Source organism: Dreissena polymorpha, chromosome 9 (assembly GCF_020536995.1).
Source record: "Dreissena polymorpha isolate Duluth1 chromosome 9, UMN_Dpol_1.0, whole genome shotgun sequence".
Classification (NCBI taxonomy): Eukaryota; Metazoa; Mollusca; class Bivalvia; order Myida; family Dreissenidae; genus Dreissena; species Dreissena polymorpha.
In genome coordinates, this window is record NC_068363.1 from 2,411,002 (window position 1) to 2,430,484 (window position 19,483).

Genomic DNA, 19,483 nt, shown 5'->3' on the forward strand with positions numbered 1-19,483 from the left:
AAATGGTTTCCGGATGATAACTCAAGAACGCATACGCCTAGGATCATGAAACTTCATGGGTAGATTGATCATGACTCCCAGATGACCCCTATTGATTTTGAGGTCACTAAGTCAAAGGTCAAGGTCACGGTGACCCGAAATAGTAAAATGGTTTTCGGATAACTCAAGAACGCATACGCCTAGGATCATGAAACTTCATAGGTAGATTGATCATGACTTGCAGATTACCCCTATTGATTTTGAGGTCACAAGGTCAAAGGTCAAGGTCACGGTGACCCCAAATAGTAAAATGATTTTCGGATGATAACTAAAGAACGCTTTTGCCTAGGATCATGACACTTCATAGGTACATTGATCGTGACCAGCAGATGACCCCTATTGATTTTCAGGTCACTAGGTCAAAGGTCAAAGTCACAGTGACAAAAATCGTATTCACACAATGGCTGCCACTACAACGGACAGCCCATATGGGGGGCATGCATGTTTTACAAACAGCCCTTGTTTAATGTTAACTTTTGCAATATTGAAGATAGCAACTTGATTTTTTGGCATGCATGTGTTTCTCATGAGCTGCACATTTTGAGCGGTGAAAGGTCAAGGTCAGGGTCATCCTTCAAGGTCAAAGGTCAAATATATGGGGACATAGTGTTTCACAAACACATCACTTGTTTATCTTACAATTAATTACAGTGACCCTGATTTTTATGCCCCCGGTAGGGTGGCATATAGCAGTTGAACTGTCGGTCAGTCATTATGTCAGTCAGTATGTCCGTCCATCCGAAAAAGACTTTAACATTGGCCATAACTTTTTCACTATTGAAGATAGCAACTTGATATTTGGCATGCATGTGTATCTCATGGAGCTGAACATTTTGAGTGCTAAAATTTCAGCAACTTGATATTTGGCATGCATGTGTATCTCATGGAGCTGAACATTTTGAGTGCTAAAATTTCAAGGTGAACATTATCTTTCAAGGTCCAGGGTAGAAAAAACAAATCCAAGGGAAGTAATAAGCTTTAAATGGACATATAAATTATCTGACCTGCCAACGTATATATTTTTGTTAAATCAATAAAAGTGGTGCAATAGGCGGCATTGTGTTTCTGACAAACAAATCGTGGTAAAAGGTCAAGGTCATCTTTCAAGGTCTAAGGTAAAAAATACAAATCAAAGGGAAGTAATAAGCTTAAAAGGGAGATAATTATTCAATATGTATGTCCGTCTGTCCGAAAAAAACTTTAACATTGGCCATAACTTTTTCAATATTGAAGATAGCAACTTGATATTTGGTATGCATGTGTATCTCATGGAGCTGCACATTGAGTTGTAAATCTACAGTCACGGTAGTGGCTTTTAATTATTTGCTACTAAAAATAGAGCGTGGCTTTTAATTATTTGCTACTAAAAATAGAGATTTGTTAGAGACAATTATTTTCAAGGGAAGTAATTTATATAATTATAAATCTCATATTATATATTTCCTTACCAAGAATTTAACTTCTTTTCACAGTTACTGTACAGATTTATTATTTGGATTATTTATAACTCAAATGAATAATTATCATTTCTTCTCCGTAGCAATTTGTGAATGGTAGGTTTGATTACATACCTCTGGACTTATGTCTATAGGTACATGATGAGCTCTGGCTATGATCTCTTTGATATACCACAGACCTTGGTTGTCAGTGATGTCTGACTTTGTCATATTGACTGTCTACAGCCCTCCCCCCTCCCTGGTTGGATTGGACACAATCCAAGGGAAGTAATGAGCTTTAAAGGGAGATGATTTCTATACCTGCCAAATGATAAATAGAAATTTTATTTCAAAGCGGCGCAGTAGGGGCATTGTGTTTCTGACGAACACATCTCTTGTTGATTTCATATTTGTGACAGATATAAACGTGTCATTCAGCATTAAGAAAAATATGAAATTGTAGATATTTTGAAAAATGCTTAAAGGGATCTTTTCACGGTTTGGTAAATTGACATAATTGAAAAAAGTTGTTTCAAATTCGCAAATTTTTGTTTTAGTAATGATATTTGTGAGGAAACAGTATTACTGAACATTTACCATGGTCCAATATAGCCATTATATGTATCTTTTGACGATTTGAAAACCTAAAAATTATAAAGCGTTGCAACGCGAAACGATTGAATAATTTGGAGAGTTCTGTTGTTGTTGTTTATATTTATGAAACTACGAAGATGCTTATATAAGGTATAAAATACTTAAACTGTCTATACCCGGTGGAATAGCCGAGAGGGCTAATGTGTTTTTACTTCAGACTAACTCCAGGACTCCGGGGGTCACTGGTTCCAGCCCTCGTACTGGCTACTTTTTTTTCCTTTTTTTAAATTTATTCTTGATTTTTTACTGGAGCTTTTAAGATCCAATGTTTACATTTATCAATATAGAGCATTTAATGACAAACTTCAAAATATTCCAAAATCTGTGAAAAGGCCACTTTAAAACAATCGTACATACATAATTGTATAAAAAGAAGCAACCGAAGTAAACATTTATATTTGAAAACATTTTCTACATAAATAAACAACATCATGTAAAACAACAGTACAAAGATGGTTTTATTAATGGCATGGGTACGTTAGTTTGATCACATGCTTGAAATGTAAGCCCAGAGGCATGTCTGTTGATGAAAAGTTTGAAAAGAATCACTGCTACTTGTAATGGAAATTCAGCTGCGAATCATAGCTCCAGATAAGGGTCATATTTTCGTAATTACGAATTATTTTCAAGTCCGTTTAGTTTTTATTTTAAAATCTTGTCGTTCCATTAAGAATTACACAATCAAGTTACGAATATTATTTTACATCAGTTCAGTTCATATTGATTTTTATTGAGTTCTTTTTGCGTATTAAAGATCTTTTCGGTACTTATCTAATGGTTATTAAGTTTGTTTAACAAAACGCATTTTTTCCAATAAAAGTGGTTTGTACAGTCTTTCTGTCAAAAAACAATGGCGGCGCCCAGAGAGCATCCTAAAATACTGCAAAGCGTGCAAAAACACATTTTAACATATTGTACGCAAAGTGAGCGGAAGTTGATGTTAAGAAAGACATTATAGAAAAGATCTTATATGATGATCATGTTGTATGTTCAGTTGCCGACACAGTTGGAAAAGCTAAAAAAAAAGCTACACGACGGGCCCAATTATAAACAAAAAAAACATTGAACAAGTGGAAGGGACAATTCCCGTGGCAAATCGTTGAAAAGATTGAAGGGGATACCCATTTTAATTGTGAAATATGTAAAAATTCATCGAAGGCATGCAATCTATGCACAGTTTGGGCATATGAAGGTATTTGAAAATTAAAATTGTATAATACTGAATAGACACTGTTGAACTCGTATGAATAAAGTTGCTAGTATGTTTATTTTGATTTTTTGCATGAAAATAACCATTATTATTTATTTTTAGATCATTTAAAAAAGTTAAGAATTATAATCCAAAACTTAGTAGTAACGTTAAGAATAAGATTTCAGAATTTTTGAAAATCTGGTAGTAACGTTAAGAATTTCACAAAACCTTATCTGGAGCTCTGTGCGAATATAATCTTGTATGTTTTAGTATGTTGCTTTTTCTGCTAGAAATTAACTGGCTTCAAATCATAGTTTTACTTCACTAAGATTAGCTATTGTATCTTGCATGTTCTTAGTTTTCAAATAACCATAGCTTACAGAAGCAGTACAGCCATGTATGGTATATATTCTAAAAGAAATATTAGTATGTAAAGCTTCATTACCTCAATATTTTGTTTAACCATTTAAACAAAAGTATAAGGCATATAGCGTTGTGCAATGTTTTAAGTTGCTTAGTCCACCTTACCTTTCTTTTGTTATATTTGAGCCCTGCTCTGTGAAAAGGGGGTTTAATGCATGTGCGCAACATGTCGTTCCAGATTAGCCTGTGCATATGCACAGGCTAATCAGGTACGACACTTTTCGCCTAAACTTGGTTTTTGCAAAGAAGAGACTTTCTTGAAACGAAAAATATCATAAAAGAGGAAAGTGTTGTCCCTGATTAGCCTGTGCAAACTGCACAGACTAATCTGGGACGACTTTCTACGCACATGCATTAAACCCCCTTTTCACAGATTACAGCTGATTTATTTTAATGTACATTTATTTATTTATAATTTATTCTGTTAATTGCTTTCATTATGCATAGTTTGACAGGCTGGTCTTTGACCTAGTGACCCCAATTTCAATAGGGGTCATCTACTCTCCAAGTCCAATGAATTTGAAAAGTGCAGTAGGCAGAGCGCAGGACGGGCAATCAGGCTTTGTGAGTACGAGCCTCATCTGGCCAAGTCATGGTTGTATAGGGGATATGGGGGCAATCAGGCTTTGTGAGTACGAGCCTCATCTGGCCAAGTCATGGTTCTATAGGGGATATGGGGGCAATCAGGCTTTGTGAGTACGAGCCTCATCTGGCCAAGTCATGGTTGTATAGGGGATATGGTTTATGCCTAGCTACGGGGAGGTCATGTGTTCTGTCCCCACTGTGGGAACGTTCTTCAGATCTTCCCTATGTACTGGATCTACCCAGGAAACTGACTCGAGAGTGTTTATATTAGTCTTCGGATTTTGGTGCAATCGAGTTAAAAAGCATAGCTTTAAACTAAGTCCACATTACTTACACTGGTCGTGACATCCAAACAGCATCCTGTTTTATTTTTCATTTGCAACATAAAATTGCATTTTACTTTATGTCTGTTTTTAACCATAAATTTTATAGAATGTTTTGTGGAAATGCAAATATATAATTGTCTTTAACAAAAATTTAAATACATACATACTTTTCTTATCTGCTATTTTTTTATTCTTTCAAAGATTAAATTCTGACAAATGTATGAAATACATTTAAAAAAGAATTGTTATTGTAATTTTAAAATGTTTTTTTTTTCATAAACTTTCTTAACCAAAAAATCTTCATAATTCTTCAAAATGTTGCAACATACAATAATAATAACTAACGTAAAGCAAAATGGCATGACCTTCTTAATAATGTGTAACATTTTACAAATGATAATATTTTTTTCAGTTACCTTTCGTGTCCCCTGTTCTTGTTTACATGTAATAGATTTTCCACTTGTAACACTTTCTTTCTCACGTTCTGGGTTTGGTTTGTAAATGTAGAAGTTCACTGCAGTTCCGTTGTATTGCGGGATCCACAGATTGCGATATATCCGGTTCATGATATAACTTGTAGGTCATTCGTGCATACATATGTATGCATTAGCATAGTTAGGCAATCTTTAAACACGTAATTTACCTATCTTATTGCATAATGTGTTTAATCCATATGTTAATAATATATTGCTGTATCAAAAGAAAAATTCAATGTAAATATTTACAAATGCGTAATAATAAACTTGCAGTCCGAAAGGCATTGCCAGGTTTTATTGTTCATGTGAAGTTAACAAACTCTAGCCATAAAGAAACATTTCTCATGTATTTCGTGTAAATTCTTTTAACTGATCCAAAGCATGCAAAAATTACACTTCATGTACCTAATTATCACACCATTCTTCCTTTGGGAAAGTGTGGGCTTTAATATTTGACTGCTGAATTAAAACTTTGTAGCACAGGGTAAAAAAACTGACTCTAAGATGATTAAGATCTTTACTTAGGGTTAAAAATTGTGTAGTGCATTTAAAAAAAAAATGTGGACACCTTTTCTCTTAATGCAAAACATGTCGTTTAGGCTGTATTTACAGGGCTACAGTTAGTTAAATATACAGATATGGTGGGGGCATTGTTTGTCGCACTACACAAGCTTGATGTATAATGAAGAAAGAAAGAGGTGCAAGGCTAATTCAAGGACATCACAAACTAACAGAACACAATATAACGGAGTTGCAGTGTATAATTGTATGTTTGTTGTAATAACAAAGTAATAAAGCATATGTTTTTATTTGACCACCCTACTGTGCATTTGCATTTTATGGATGTTTGTACACTGCTATTTTCCAATTATTTTTTTCTTTGATTTTGTGTTATATGCATTGGCTGTGTTTATGCATCTGTTTCTATTCTCTAAAATTTAAAACATGCTGTGAAGTGATATTCATTACAGAGAAGAGAGTATATTGAAACATAAATAATTGCATCATGAATGGGATTTAAACTAAATAAAAAGAAAATGTTTTTAATTATTGTAAAAGTATCAGAATAATATACTAAGGCTCTGGTGGCAAGAAAGCATGCAATTCGTAAAATTTGCTAGCAAGATAAAAATTATATTGAACTATTAAATTGTTTTGGGGCATTTTAAGGACACATTTCTTAATTTTATACCTTGTGGTTCCTCTTAGGTTTACCAACACGCACCCTTATTTACTCCTTACACAACAATGATCATGATAAGCATGTGTGATTGCCTTTTGACCATGGTTTGTCGTCAACTGTGTGTCGTCCGTACTTAATATTTGCTTTATGAACTCTAGAAGCCACATTTATTCTACAATCTTAATAAAACTTGGTCAGAAGGTTTGTCATTATGATATCTGGGTTGGTATGATACTTAATTTTCTGGAGAGTTTGAAATTTGTCTGTTAACACTTTACCACTTAGATACGTATTTTTATGCATTTGTTGTCCCTTAGAAAGTTTAATTTAATTTAAGACCTTTCTAACTAAATTCAAGTTTTAAAGGCTTTATTTCCAACCCTTAGTTATTGATAAGCAGCAAACAGCATTAAACCTGAACAGACAGCAAGTTACTTGCAGGCTGTTCTGGTTTAATGCTGTTTGCACATAGCCATTTTCACTTTGCCTGTGAGTGGGAAAAGGTTGGATGCCCTGGGTATCAGGGTGTGTGAATGCCCTGGGTATCAGGGTGTGTGAATGCCCTGGGTATCAGGTTGTGATGAAGTTTTGCTGGTATGACATGATAAACAATATGTGTATCAGACTTTTATTAGATAATTTCCTAATAGCATATCATGTCTATATTTTAAAGACAATACAAAAAAATTCAATTGGTGAATGGAAACTTTCACAATATTCATTAAACTGTTGTTGCATCAGAACTTGAGTTGAGTGTATATTGTTATATTGTAGAATAATTTATTTTTTGTTGATATGTACAATCTGGCATATTCCATAGCATCTTAAATTGATTTTTCTTTAAATATAATATCTCACATGAGATATTATATATAATATATAATATCTCATGTGAGATTTTGCAACTGTTCATTGAGCTTTTTATTTCCTAGTTGAGTGGACCTGCGAAGATCCATGAAATTTACTGTCAAATGATAGTTTCACAGGATTTGTTTTCACTTTTTTTCAGCACTTGGTGGTAGCGGAGATACGGGACTACAGCAGCCTGGAGCCGATTAACGACACCATGGACCGGGAAGGTTCCCCAACCATGCTCGGTGAGGAGGCAGGAACCAAAAACTCGGAAGGGAACCAAGAACAGGATGAGGGGCCAAAGCGGTCTGCCTGGGTGACGTTTTTCGTTTACGTCATGCGACAAAGCTACGTGCTGTCTCTGATAGCTATGATGGTGAGTTTAAACCTATATATTTTAGGTGAACAGCTTGAGTTTGTTTCCTGGATAGAAGCAGTACTTGTTGTTTTTTGGGAGATCTAAAGAATGCTCCCATATCAGAGATTGAATCTGTCATTGCCCTGTCTGTATGCGGACAATATATCCACCACGCCTCTGTGTTTTGTGTTATGGTGTAATTTATTGAATGACAGCGAGTGATTGCTAATTTTATTTCAAACCAGTGACTCAATAGTACCACAGTCAAAAAGCGCAAAGTACCCTTGAATAAGAAATGTGTATCGCAAAGTCGTGATTGTAGCAAGTTTAATGTTTGGCCTTTTGCTAAGCTCTTCTTTCAAATCCACTACAGCAATCTGAGTTATATCCAGAATCACTGTACCTCGAACTGTAATGAACTGTAATAAATTCACTCAATGCGTTTTCATGCATTAAATTATCCCTTTTTAAAATTCATACTGATGCCTTATAGGATTGTTTGTTATGAGAAACAATCAATTTTGAGGACAACAAGCACTTCGCAAATAGAAGACTCCATGACCACAAATTATCAAACATGAAAATATGTGATCCATGATGTAATATGATGAAACGTTGAAACTCTAAACAATATGCATTCTTGTAAATGAGTTTTATTTTATGCGCATGGAAAAAAGTACAAAAACAAAGTTGTCTTACTTAGATCCGTTGCTCCAAGGTAGAATATTGCTAAGACTCTGACTCCAACTTGACAAGATGGAAACTTCCTCTGGAAACTGCTCCAGGCAATACTTCCACATGACATCTGAATATTTTCTTAAACAGCTTTGAAGAAATTAACCAAACTTGGTACAAATGTTCCTTAGGTAGTCCTTGACAAACAGACTAAACAATAATTTGATTTGTTTAGAACAGGACGCTTGCTTTTTTCTTTAAGGACTGCATACACAACTTTTGAAAATCTTCTTACAGGTCAGACCACATTGTAATTACAAGTATAATAGTACACCATATAAGCAGCACAGAAGAAAGACATAGCATAAGCCTAAAACTTTTTTCTCAAGTCTGTTAAATTGTACTTTAAAGCCTTAATGTTGAAAATATTTTGTCAAAAGTATTGTGCATGCTTGTATTTTATGGCTAATGTGTGTATACTTATAACTAAATAAATATTGTTAAAACAAAAATAATATTGTAGGTGTGGAGTATACTGTTCATGATATTGCAGGTGTGGAGTATCCTGTTCATGACATTGCGTGTGTGTAGTATCCTGTTCATGATATTGCAGGTGTGGAGTATACTGCTCATGACATTGCAGGTGTGGAGTATATTGTCCATGACATTGCATGTGTGGAGTATACTGTTCATGACTTTTCAGCTGAGGAGTATACTGTACTTGGCATATCAGCTGTGGAGTATACTGTTCATGACACTGCGGGTGTGGAGTATCCTGTTCATGACATTGAGGGTGTGGAGTATACTGTTAATGACATTGCAGGTGTACAGTATCCTGTACATGACATTGCAGGTGTGGAGTATACTGTTAATGACATTGCAGGTGTAGAGTATACTGTTCATGACATTGCAGGTGTGGAGTATCTTGTTCATGACATTGCAGGTGTGAAGTATCTTGTTCATGACATTGCAGGTGTAAAGTATACTGTTCATGATATTGCAGGTGTGGAGTATACTGTTGATGACATTGCGGGTGTGGAGTATACTGTTTACGACATTTCAGGTGTTGAGAATACTGTTCATGACATTGCGGGTGTGGAGTATACTGTTCATGACATTGCAGGTGTGGAGTATACTGTTCATGACATTGCAGGTGTTGAGTATACTGTTCATGACATTGCAGGTGTTGAGTATACTGTTCATGACATTGCAGGTGTGGAGTATCCTGTTCCACAGCTGGCTCACGTTTGTACTGCTGTTGTCCGCCTGCATCATCTGGATGTTCTCCAATTCCCGGCGCATCTGCTACGTCCTCTCGCCCTTCATACTCTTCTACGGTATAGCGCCCCAGAATGCTTAAAACTGCTTTGAATTTGCTATTGCTGATGGTTGTTTATCAGAAAATACAATTTTATGATAATGGTTCAATGCATAAAGCGTCATCCCAGATTTGCACGAGCAGTCTGCGCAGGCTAATAAGGGACAGCACTTTCCGCTTTTATTGTATTTGTTACTTAAAGAAAGTCTCTTTTGACCAAAAATCCATTTTAGGCAGAAAGTGTTGTTGCTTATTAGCCTGTTAAGACTGCTCACGCAAATCTAGGACAACAGTTTATGCATTAAGCCCTGTTTTCCCAGAGTAAGGCTTTCATTTGAGTCGTGTTCTGAGAAAACGGGGCATAATGCATGTGTGTAAAGTGTCGTCCCGGATTAGCCTGTGCAGTCCGCACATGAAAAATGTCATAAAAGCATAAAGTGTCGTCCGAGATTAGCCTGTGCAGATATCACATGCATTATGCCCAGTTTTCTCATATCGCGACTCATTTGTTTCCACAACAGGGATCGGGTTGCTGTGCATCCAGTTTGTGTTCGGTATGGACCTTCAGAAGGAGTTACCCATTGAGAGCTATGGCATACAGCTAGAGGACATCGGTCTCAGGAAGTACCCACACCCTTGTAAAGAGCTCGCAATTCAGGTAATAGAAATCAGAATTCCTGTTTAAAGCAGAGCAGAAATGGGGCTCATTCATAAATACAGAGAGTAAGGTCTCTTAATTGTACTCACATTCTGGCATCTGCTAGATTTTCAGGTAAAATATCAGTAATATTTTCTTATATCAAGACTGAAAGTGGCCCTGATTACAAAAATCAGTTGTTTTTATAAAAACCCATGCTAAGAGCTGGCGTATCAAGTATTGCAGGAGCAGAGATTTGGTTTTAGCATAAAAGTGGCCAAATAAGGGACTCAAAATGCTAAGGGCATCTTGTAAGTTCTTAAAAAAACAGGATGTTTGCAAACCCTGCAGTTAGCATTCAGGACTATTTTTTTTTGCTCTGTTAATTTTTCAACAATTTAAAAGTTTTTTTTTTATGAAACTTGGAAATCATGTTTGTGGGCATAATGCCTCAACCAAGTTTGATACCCTTCACTTTTGAGTTATCGTTCTTGAATAATTCGAAATTTGCTATATTAAAGTTTTCAGCTCCCTAGCTCAAATAGATTTAAATTTTAGAATATTCCATCATGATAAAAGCTATCTAGGCCTTTACATAGATATATTTTTAACATGTTTGCACGCCATTTTTTCATATATTATATTATGAAATGTTATTTCAATGCCTTCTTGGACCATTTAAGGTTCATGTAGAGGCTTCATTTTGAAAAATGTGGGACCCCTAGCATTGAACTCAAATTTGACTAAAGGAAGAGTGCCACATTGAAAATGTATACATATATGCTTGAAAGGATGTTTTTCCTTCAAACTGCTACCAATTTTGTACATCAACGTATCATAACATCCACAAAATCAATCAAGCTACAAAGCGATTTTAACACTAAAATATACATTATTTTCAAAAATCTGAATCATGTTTATTCCACGTATTTCGGCTGAAAATGATATAACTAGTGAATAATATCGAAATTGACGAGGGCAAGTTACGCTTAAATAGTAAAAAAAGTTTACATATCTAAAAATATCAAAACTCGAACACATGTCATTTCATCACCATGGGGGCAGCCATTTTTAAATTAATAAAATAGAAAGAAACATGCTAAAAAACTCACTCATCGCTTAATTGACATTCCAAACGGTTGACGATGACAAATGCATTGGATTGTAATCTTTCCTTTGATGTTTGCAAACTGCACGATCAGACCTCATAAACACTCAAAAGAATAACTATGTAAGAAGCATTTCACCAATGTTTACAATCGTTGTCGAATCACTGTACTTATATTATTGCGCATAAAATAGTACGCTTACAGACTGATAGAAAGATCGATACATAACTCCGTTCAATTCATCACGGTATACAATTCTATCAATAATATATAATAATACATCGCTTTAACAATCTTAAAGTAGAAATAATTCTTTTAAACGGAGTTTTTAATAACGAAAGTGAAAACAACGGAAGTTGGAATGGATATTCTGTAAGATGCACTTCGGCTACAGAAAAACAAAACAAATAAACTAAAAAAGACGTGTGGGGGACAATTTTCAGCTGGAAAATATTTGCAATAGGGTAAGTGATGATATCTCTGCGTGGTCATTTCTGTTATTTAGTGCGATCTCTTGCTGATTAATGTTAATAGTTGTTTTACTAGTACAACACAATTGTCAAAATAAGTACATGTGTTTTCTTAGGTATGTGTATACACATACCCGGTTTTCTCACCACTGCACGTGGTTTCGACCGATTTGTTTTTCACGTTTTTCTACGGATCACAGCGATGGCCACGCTTTTAAAATGGGTAGAAGGAATCGAACTATAAAATCAATAGTTTTGCCAATTTCTTTATTCTTTTACAATTTTATATGTCGTCTGCAATGTATTTCAATTTGAGATGGTGTAAAATTTGCAATTTGGTTGAGAGGTAAATAACAAAATTGTTAAGCCTGTGAAATATAATTGAGACTCTTATTATCCACCGTACCTGGATTTTTAAAAAGTAGTTACGTTTTAGTTATTTTTAGAACTTTGTTTAGGATATTTATCCAAAAAAGGCAGTTGAATAAAAACTCATTTGTTGTTTTATGACAATTATTTTCTGTGAAATGTTGCTAACTTGACCTTGTATATGTATATAGCTTTGTATTTATTCAACTTAAGGTAGTGCATATCCTTCCTAACTTTAGATTGAGATTTTGTAAATTAGTGTAAAAATGTATTGGTTTTAAACCAAAATATGAATAAAGCACACACATATTGAATGTCAAAAATGTGTTTATGTTATTCTATCCGTCTTTAGCTTTAAAATGATATATAGTTTGACCATATTGTACCAAATTCGATGAAGAAAAACCAAAGAGAAGTTTTAATGAAATTTATCCCCCCCATGAACCTTAAAGGGCCCTGGTCCTATTTAAAAAAGACACATTCAATTAAAATTAGGGGTGCAATAATGCTATGCTTTTTTCTTAACAGTGTATTTACCAATTTAAATATAATAGCTCACTCAACAAATAAATTAGCCACAAGTAAATTTAGTCTGATGTAAACTGTGGAATGTGGTTGCGCAGAAAAAAATGAACTTTGCGTGTGCCATTTATCAAAATGTTTTTACAGAGTTTAAAGGTGGGTTGACAGAGATCATTATAAAAGTTAATTGCAAAATCCTAGTTTTTGGTCACTATACTATAGGTTGGTTATTGAAATTGCAACTTTAAGGAAAGGTTAAGATCAATGTATCCAAGTATTTCCTTACCAAAGTATACAACAACAACAACAACAACATTTATTTCGGCAATTAAGCTACAAATAAGCTTCTAGCCTACAATGAGATAAAGCAAATGGTAATTCTTCAGGTAAAGATTGCTGTGATTGTTAGTTGAATACAGAGGAAGAAAGATATTAGTATTACAGTTCAAAGATCCTGAATGTAATGTTAGTGCATGATGGTCATTGAATATTTATTTGTTAACATAAACATAATATACCGAAATCGCTTTTTGGTATAATGAGAAAACTATTTAGAATATATAAATATTACAATATTACAATAGTGCATGCTTTTGGCATAATGAGAAAACTATTTTTACTAGCGACATAGTAAAACCAATATTTCACATATACAATATAGTATAAATGGTACCAATATTTCACATATACAACATAGTATAAATGGTACATGCTATCGATGAAAAATGTTGACTAATGTACATATATATATATACATTAACATAGTAAAACTAGTATTTCACATACACACTCAACAAATAAAATGATGTATGTTATCGATGAGAAAAGTTGAATAATACACAAATACCCTGGGCATAACTCTTTATCAATAACAACAGCATGTTTTATGGAGTTTTCTCCCCTGCCCTAAATGGGAAACTATCACCTTTAGCATAAGTTTTCACCAATGTGCAGTTCAGAAAAGTCCCTCATGTATAAACCTTTCAATTTTGCGCTAAAAAAAAGTTTGGTAAATGGCAACAAGTACCGATAATGAGCAATTATTTCAAAATTTTGTATTTGGGCTATTAAAAAGTTGTTTGTTTCCACAAACCTGAGGGACCCTTATGTGTCGTGCTGATAGCTAACTTTTTCTTGGCATTCAATTTTAAATCTGTTGATCATTTTGGCAACAATGCAAAATTAACTTTTGTGAAGAAAGAAATGTTCCTATGATATTTCTGTTACATTGAACATCTTTTTTAAATAAGGCAATTACTTGTGACTAGTAAAAAACTTTTACATTTTTTTTTAGATGGCAGTAGATACAAACATGTTTTTAAATAAATAAATAAATTCTTATCAATTTCAGGTGGCATTTACTCTATGTTTTTGGCTCACCCTACGCCAGTATGTCCGCGAGAAACGGGACTCTGTTCTGGCAGATGGAGAGAAATACCCGCTAGAAACCGTGGGGGGAACAGCACCAACGACTCCTAACTCACGCAAATCCTTTACAGAGATGATACGTGAGTTTCTTTTAGACATTAGCCCATTTATGCCTAGTGGACTCTCCCATCCATCTAAATTGGATCAATTTATTTCCAAAATTAGTGATGTCTAGTATATTTATTTCTATATTTAAATTATTTCTTAAAGAAATTCCTTTTAGCAAACAGCGCAGACCCTGATGAGACGCCGCATCATGCGATGTCTCATCTGGGTCTACGCTGTTTGCCAAGGCCTTTTTTCTAGACGCTAGGCATAAATGGGTTAAGAATTATAATCTATTCAAGAGATATAAATTGTTCCTGGTAAGGTTCAATTTTTCTTATTAGACTTTCCTCATTAATTTTACTTTTTTTAATTGATTAGTGTTTTTGGTTGTATAAAAATTTGGAATGATGTTAGCTATGTTTATATCAAATCAATAAATTCATGATATTTTTATTTTGAACATATTTAAAATTATTTTCAAAAACCTTGATTGGATTATTTATTGAATAAGAAAAGTAATCCCGAATCTTTATCAAAGGGGGTAATCACGTGACAAACAAGATGGCGACGTCCATATAGAGGCAGGTATTTTTCGTCGTTTTACACCATTTATTACTTGTATTATTTTTTCTTATTTCACTCACTTTCCAGCCATATTAGGACGAAAGTTACTGGTATTTATTTCATAGTAATATTCGCTCTATATCTCGACTTTACTCGGTGCGAAATTTCATAGTGGGATGACCTTATTAGGGCGCCACTAAGAAAATTTGCACCGAGTAAAGTCAGGATATAAAGCGAATTTAATACGAAATAAACGCTAATCACCATTTTACTGATATGGCTGGTAAGTGAGCATCTTTTTAAAAATAAACAGAAGAAATAAAGGGTATAAAACGGCATGGACTTCGTCCTCTTGACTATCACGTGATTACCCCCTCTGTTTATTATTTGTGTCATCGTACAGTTAAGATACCTATTTTTAGCTTACCTTAGCATATGTGGTCAGTAATGATTCAGGCCATGTGTAGACTTTTTTTCTTCTATCCAGTTTTCCTTCTGATTTCCTGGGAAGATTTTAATCAAACTTCACAGGAATTGTCCTTTGGTGACTGTCCTTCAACTTTGTTAATTGATTCTGACCTGTTGCATATGTAAGTCACAGCAACTAATCAGAGATTTTAAATATGAAAACTTTGACTCTCAAAAACCACATATGTAAGGGGTTTAATATTTGATGGTTAACACCTAGAGTTAACACCTTTTATAAATTAGTTCAAATTCTGCCCCTGAGGTGAAACCTTGCCACGTTTTAGGATTAACATGAGTTATGTAGACTAAATAGACTAATTGGAATAATTTGCCACAGAATAATAGACACTCTGTAACATGTAATTACTTCATGTTCAGTGCTAAGGAACATTTTATTAGTTGACTTGATTCTTAACCATATTTTTTTTGTCCTTATAAGTTGCTCAGATTGATTGATAATTGCTGATAATTGTTGTCACTTAATTTTAACAAGCTTTAAAAGCTATATACGTGTCATTCTTAGCATCATTTTAGAATAGTTACAGGAACTAAGTTTTACAATTTAAAAACTGAATAATTTGAAACTGGGTGCAATATAGATGTTTTGTGTTATTTACAGTTGCTTTTCTTAAAGGTGACTTGATGAAGGTGCTCAAATCTGTGATATATATTTTCTATCTAATTATGTCTTCCAAGGTCACACAACACTATCTCAAGGACCACTAGCTATATGGAAATAAGTGTTTTTCAAACACTTCTTTGTGTCAATCTTGATATATAATGATGGTTGTCATGGCTTCAATTATGTATTTGTTAAATTCATGCATGTTTCTTTCTTACTTAAGTACATGTGTGTGTTATACTTATATTGCCATGTATTCTGACATTATATATTGAAATCAACCAACTTATATAGTAAGTAACTTCTATGAAACTTCTATGAATCTGCATGGGTCAGCAGTTTAATAATTATGTGTGAGATGATATAGCGGTCCACTTCAATGTTTGTTTAAATAATTGCGCTGGGATCAAAATCTCACCCCTGGGAGTAATTTGTTTCCCTTATATGTACATTCGGAAAACTTAAAAAAATGTTCCCTGAAACTCCAAAGCAGGTACGTGTTGTGTTTAGCATGTGACATGGTATGGTGATTCTCTACAAATCCGCAATTTATATTTTCATGCTGATTTTTTTTATTATTTAAAGATGAAATTGAAACAAAATCATATTCATCATATTCATCAACATGTGAACTTATGGACTTTGTTATTCTAGAGCTGAGGTCACAAATCATATTGCCCCTATTTTTTTCAAAAATTACCAATTTTCTTTAATCATGTAAAATTCAATATGTAAAGGTTGGTGAATGACTCAATTTTATGTGCATTTTGTTTGCATGTAAAATTTTGCTCCTATGTGTAGACATTACATAGCTTTTTGATATGAATATTGAGGTATTGTTCTCTTTTGAATTTACATCAAGATAATGCAAACACTGAAATGTGATACCTCTAGATTGTAATAGCTGTTTTTTAAATACATACAGAATTCCTACACCATTAAATAGATGTCATCAGATTAAACTGACAGTAAAGTAGTTCCCTATTGTTTGTTGTCCAATATCAGAGACCTGGATCTGGTTTGTAATTCCCCCAGGTGAAACATGTATTGTTACAGACATGATGATCAATGCAATCAATATCTTCATGTTAAGATAAACCACTATGATGTGCTGAGTACGAATAGGAAAAAGTGTTCAAATTTTATCTTATCACCACCATATGACTTATATACTGTTCCAGTCCCTCTCACCTTGCAAAGAGTACACAAATGCAGAAATTGTTTACGCATTAAAATACAAATGCTTAAAAAATGGTTCTGGTCTATTGAAAACTATTGTTAGGGGATGGGGTGGTTTTCCTTATAAGGCTATAGTCGAATCTTGTTAACACTCTAGAAGTTATGTTTTGTCAATTTTTTATAAGAACTTTTTTAGCACATTTGTTCTAATGACATCTCTGTTAAATATGTATCTAAGTGGTAAAGGGTGAAAAGATATCTAAGTTGTAAAGGGTTAAATGTATCTTAGTGGTAAAGGGTTAAATATGTATCTAAGTGATAAAGGGTTAAGTGTGAAAATGGGTATGTATCTGTTGAAAAAATGTCCACCCGGTGACGAGGCAGTTTTCGTTATATGGCTATATGAAACCTTGTGAACACTCTACATGTAGATTCACATTTTATTGTCCATTCTTCATAAAACTCGGACATAAAAGTTTCATAAATCAAGAACATAAATTTTGTTGTTACAAATTTCAGCTGAGTTAAAAAATGGTTCCTTTTTTTCTTTAACATTGCCACCAAGAGGCGGGCTAGTTATTGTCCCCTACCGGTGAAACCAGAGGGGACTTAATGGTTTGCGCTCTGTGTGTCAGTCTGTCAGTCCGTCACACTTTTCTGGATCCTGCGATAACTTAAAAACTTCTTCGTATTTTTTCATGAAACTTGAAACATTGACAGATGGCAATATGGAAATTATGCACTTCAATTCATTGTGTTCCTACGTCAAAAATTGTGGTTGCTATGGCAACAAATGTAAAATAAATAAATAAAAAATTACTGACAATGGTGGAGTTTCACCAGTAGGGGACCATATTGCTTGGCAATCTCTTGATTTAATATGAATAAAGTATAGCTTGTTCACACTCTAGAGGTCACATTTATGAAGTTCAATCATCATGAAACTTACTCCAAAGGTTTTTTGTTTTTCTTCCGTACAACCATATGATTTAGTCAAAGTAACATGTTTACTACCTGTCTATGGATGGAGTGCTTTAGTCATTTTGCCCCAAGCATATTTGCGGCATTTTGCTAGGCAGAAGCTGTACTGCATAAGGACAATTGCAAGAGATGCTGATTAGAGCATTAGCTTTTTTAGAGCAATTTAAAGCTCACTTTGAATAATTGTATAGCCGTGGGGTAATGTGGCTTGAATGTTCATAATTCATGTTGTTATTAAAGTTCAAATGTAATTGTATGTGGAAAGAAATTGCACAACTTCAATTGATTTTTGTGTTGGTTCTTTTATTTCTAAATTTGTATAGATATCATGTTATTAAAAAGTTCAGACATAAAACATGTACTAAAGTGACCTTTAACCTGATAAATATCAAACAAGGCAAAATCATAGTTTGCATCAGACATTTTCACATAATGTACACAGATGGCATATAACATGTATGCCAACTTCCACTCGGATGTCCTTAAATTGGACTGAAGACAAAACACAGTATGTCTTTCAGTTTTGATTGTTTAATTTAACTTCTGTGTTTTGGTTTATTTTATTCTGGATTCTAGAGGAACCCTGGCAGTTAACCCCTTCCACACCATTATTCAAATATGTTATCAGTTCATACATCAATACCTGCATGTGTACTCTAACAGTATCAATTGCTATATGCATACAGCTTTTCTTGTCTACTGAATCCAGTATATAATGACAACTTAAATTACAAAATATTTTTCAATGCTCACAATAAATGTGCTATAGAATTTGATTTACAAAAGCATATGCAAGTGTTTGGTAGAGTGAAGTGTTATTTCTGGATTCTGTTTGTATTTCAAGACCAACATCCAATTAGGGCAACAGGTTTTCCTGTTGAAGATGATGTGCATATTTCATGCACTTTTCTGATACCAACCAACAAACAATTTAATTACAATTAAGATCATAAGCAAAATGTACAAATTATTTTCTGAAAATGGAGTAAAAGTGAAAGAAGTGAGAATCATACACCAATACTTGTATCTATTTTAATGGTCTGGATTCCTTGTTTTTCTTTACCTTTTATATTTTAAATGGCTCTGAAGCAGACAATTATAAACAAATACTTTGAGAAATCCGCTAGTGTCAGGTTAGGAGGGTTTAAAATGTCTGTGTAATCTCTGATATTTGTAAACATTTTTACATTCAACTGATATTTTATATGAAGAAGACTTATTAATAAAATAATCTTTGTATTTAAAGTTAATTTTTTTTGTTTTAAACCCTAAAATGTTTCATATGCCCCTTTAATTTATTTTTCAGAATTTTGGAAAAAAATTAAGTGTCCATAAAAAAAGACGTGTGTGATAAACATAGATAATGCTGTCGTGATTTCATAAATTAAATAAGCATATTAATACTTAATTAATTTTTTATACGCCCGTCTATGACGGGACGTATTATGGTATACCCCGCGTCCGTCTGTCCGTCCGTCCGTCCGTCCGTCCGTCTGTTAATGTCGTACGCTACGTCAAATATCCTTTGACAGATTTTCTTCAAATTTTAACACAATCTTAATATTGATA

The 19,483-nt window shown here is 33.8% G+C and overlaps 1 protein-coding gene across 3 annotated transcripts in view; it reads left to right on the plus strand.

Annotated features, from left to right (window-relative positions):
* The window catches only part of LOC127843775 (piezo-type mechanosensitive ion channel component 1-like), a 241,514-nt gene that overhangs the window by 49,436 nt on the left and 172,595 nt on the right, over nucleotides 1–19,483 (plus strand). For all 3 annotated transcript variants that reach the window (XR_008032333.1, XM_052373554.1, XM_052373553.1), the window contains exons 9-12: nucleotides 7,324–7,542; nucleotides 9,413–9,536; nucleotides 10,039–10,175; nucleotides 13,976–14,132. Coding sequence is in view for 2 of the 3 variants with exons in the window: in XM_052373554.1 (XP_052229514.1) it covers nucleotides 7,324–7,542; nucleotides 9,413–9,536; nucleotides 10,039–10,175; nucleotides 13,976–14,132 (637 nt within the window). In the remaining variant the exon portion in view is untranslated. The remainder of the gene's footprint in view (nucleotides 1–7,323; nucleotides 7,543–9,412; nucleotides 9,537–10,038; nucleotides 10,176–13,975; nucleotides 14,133–19,483) is intronic.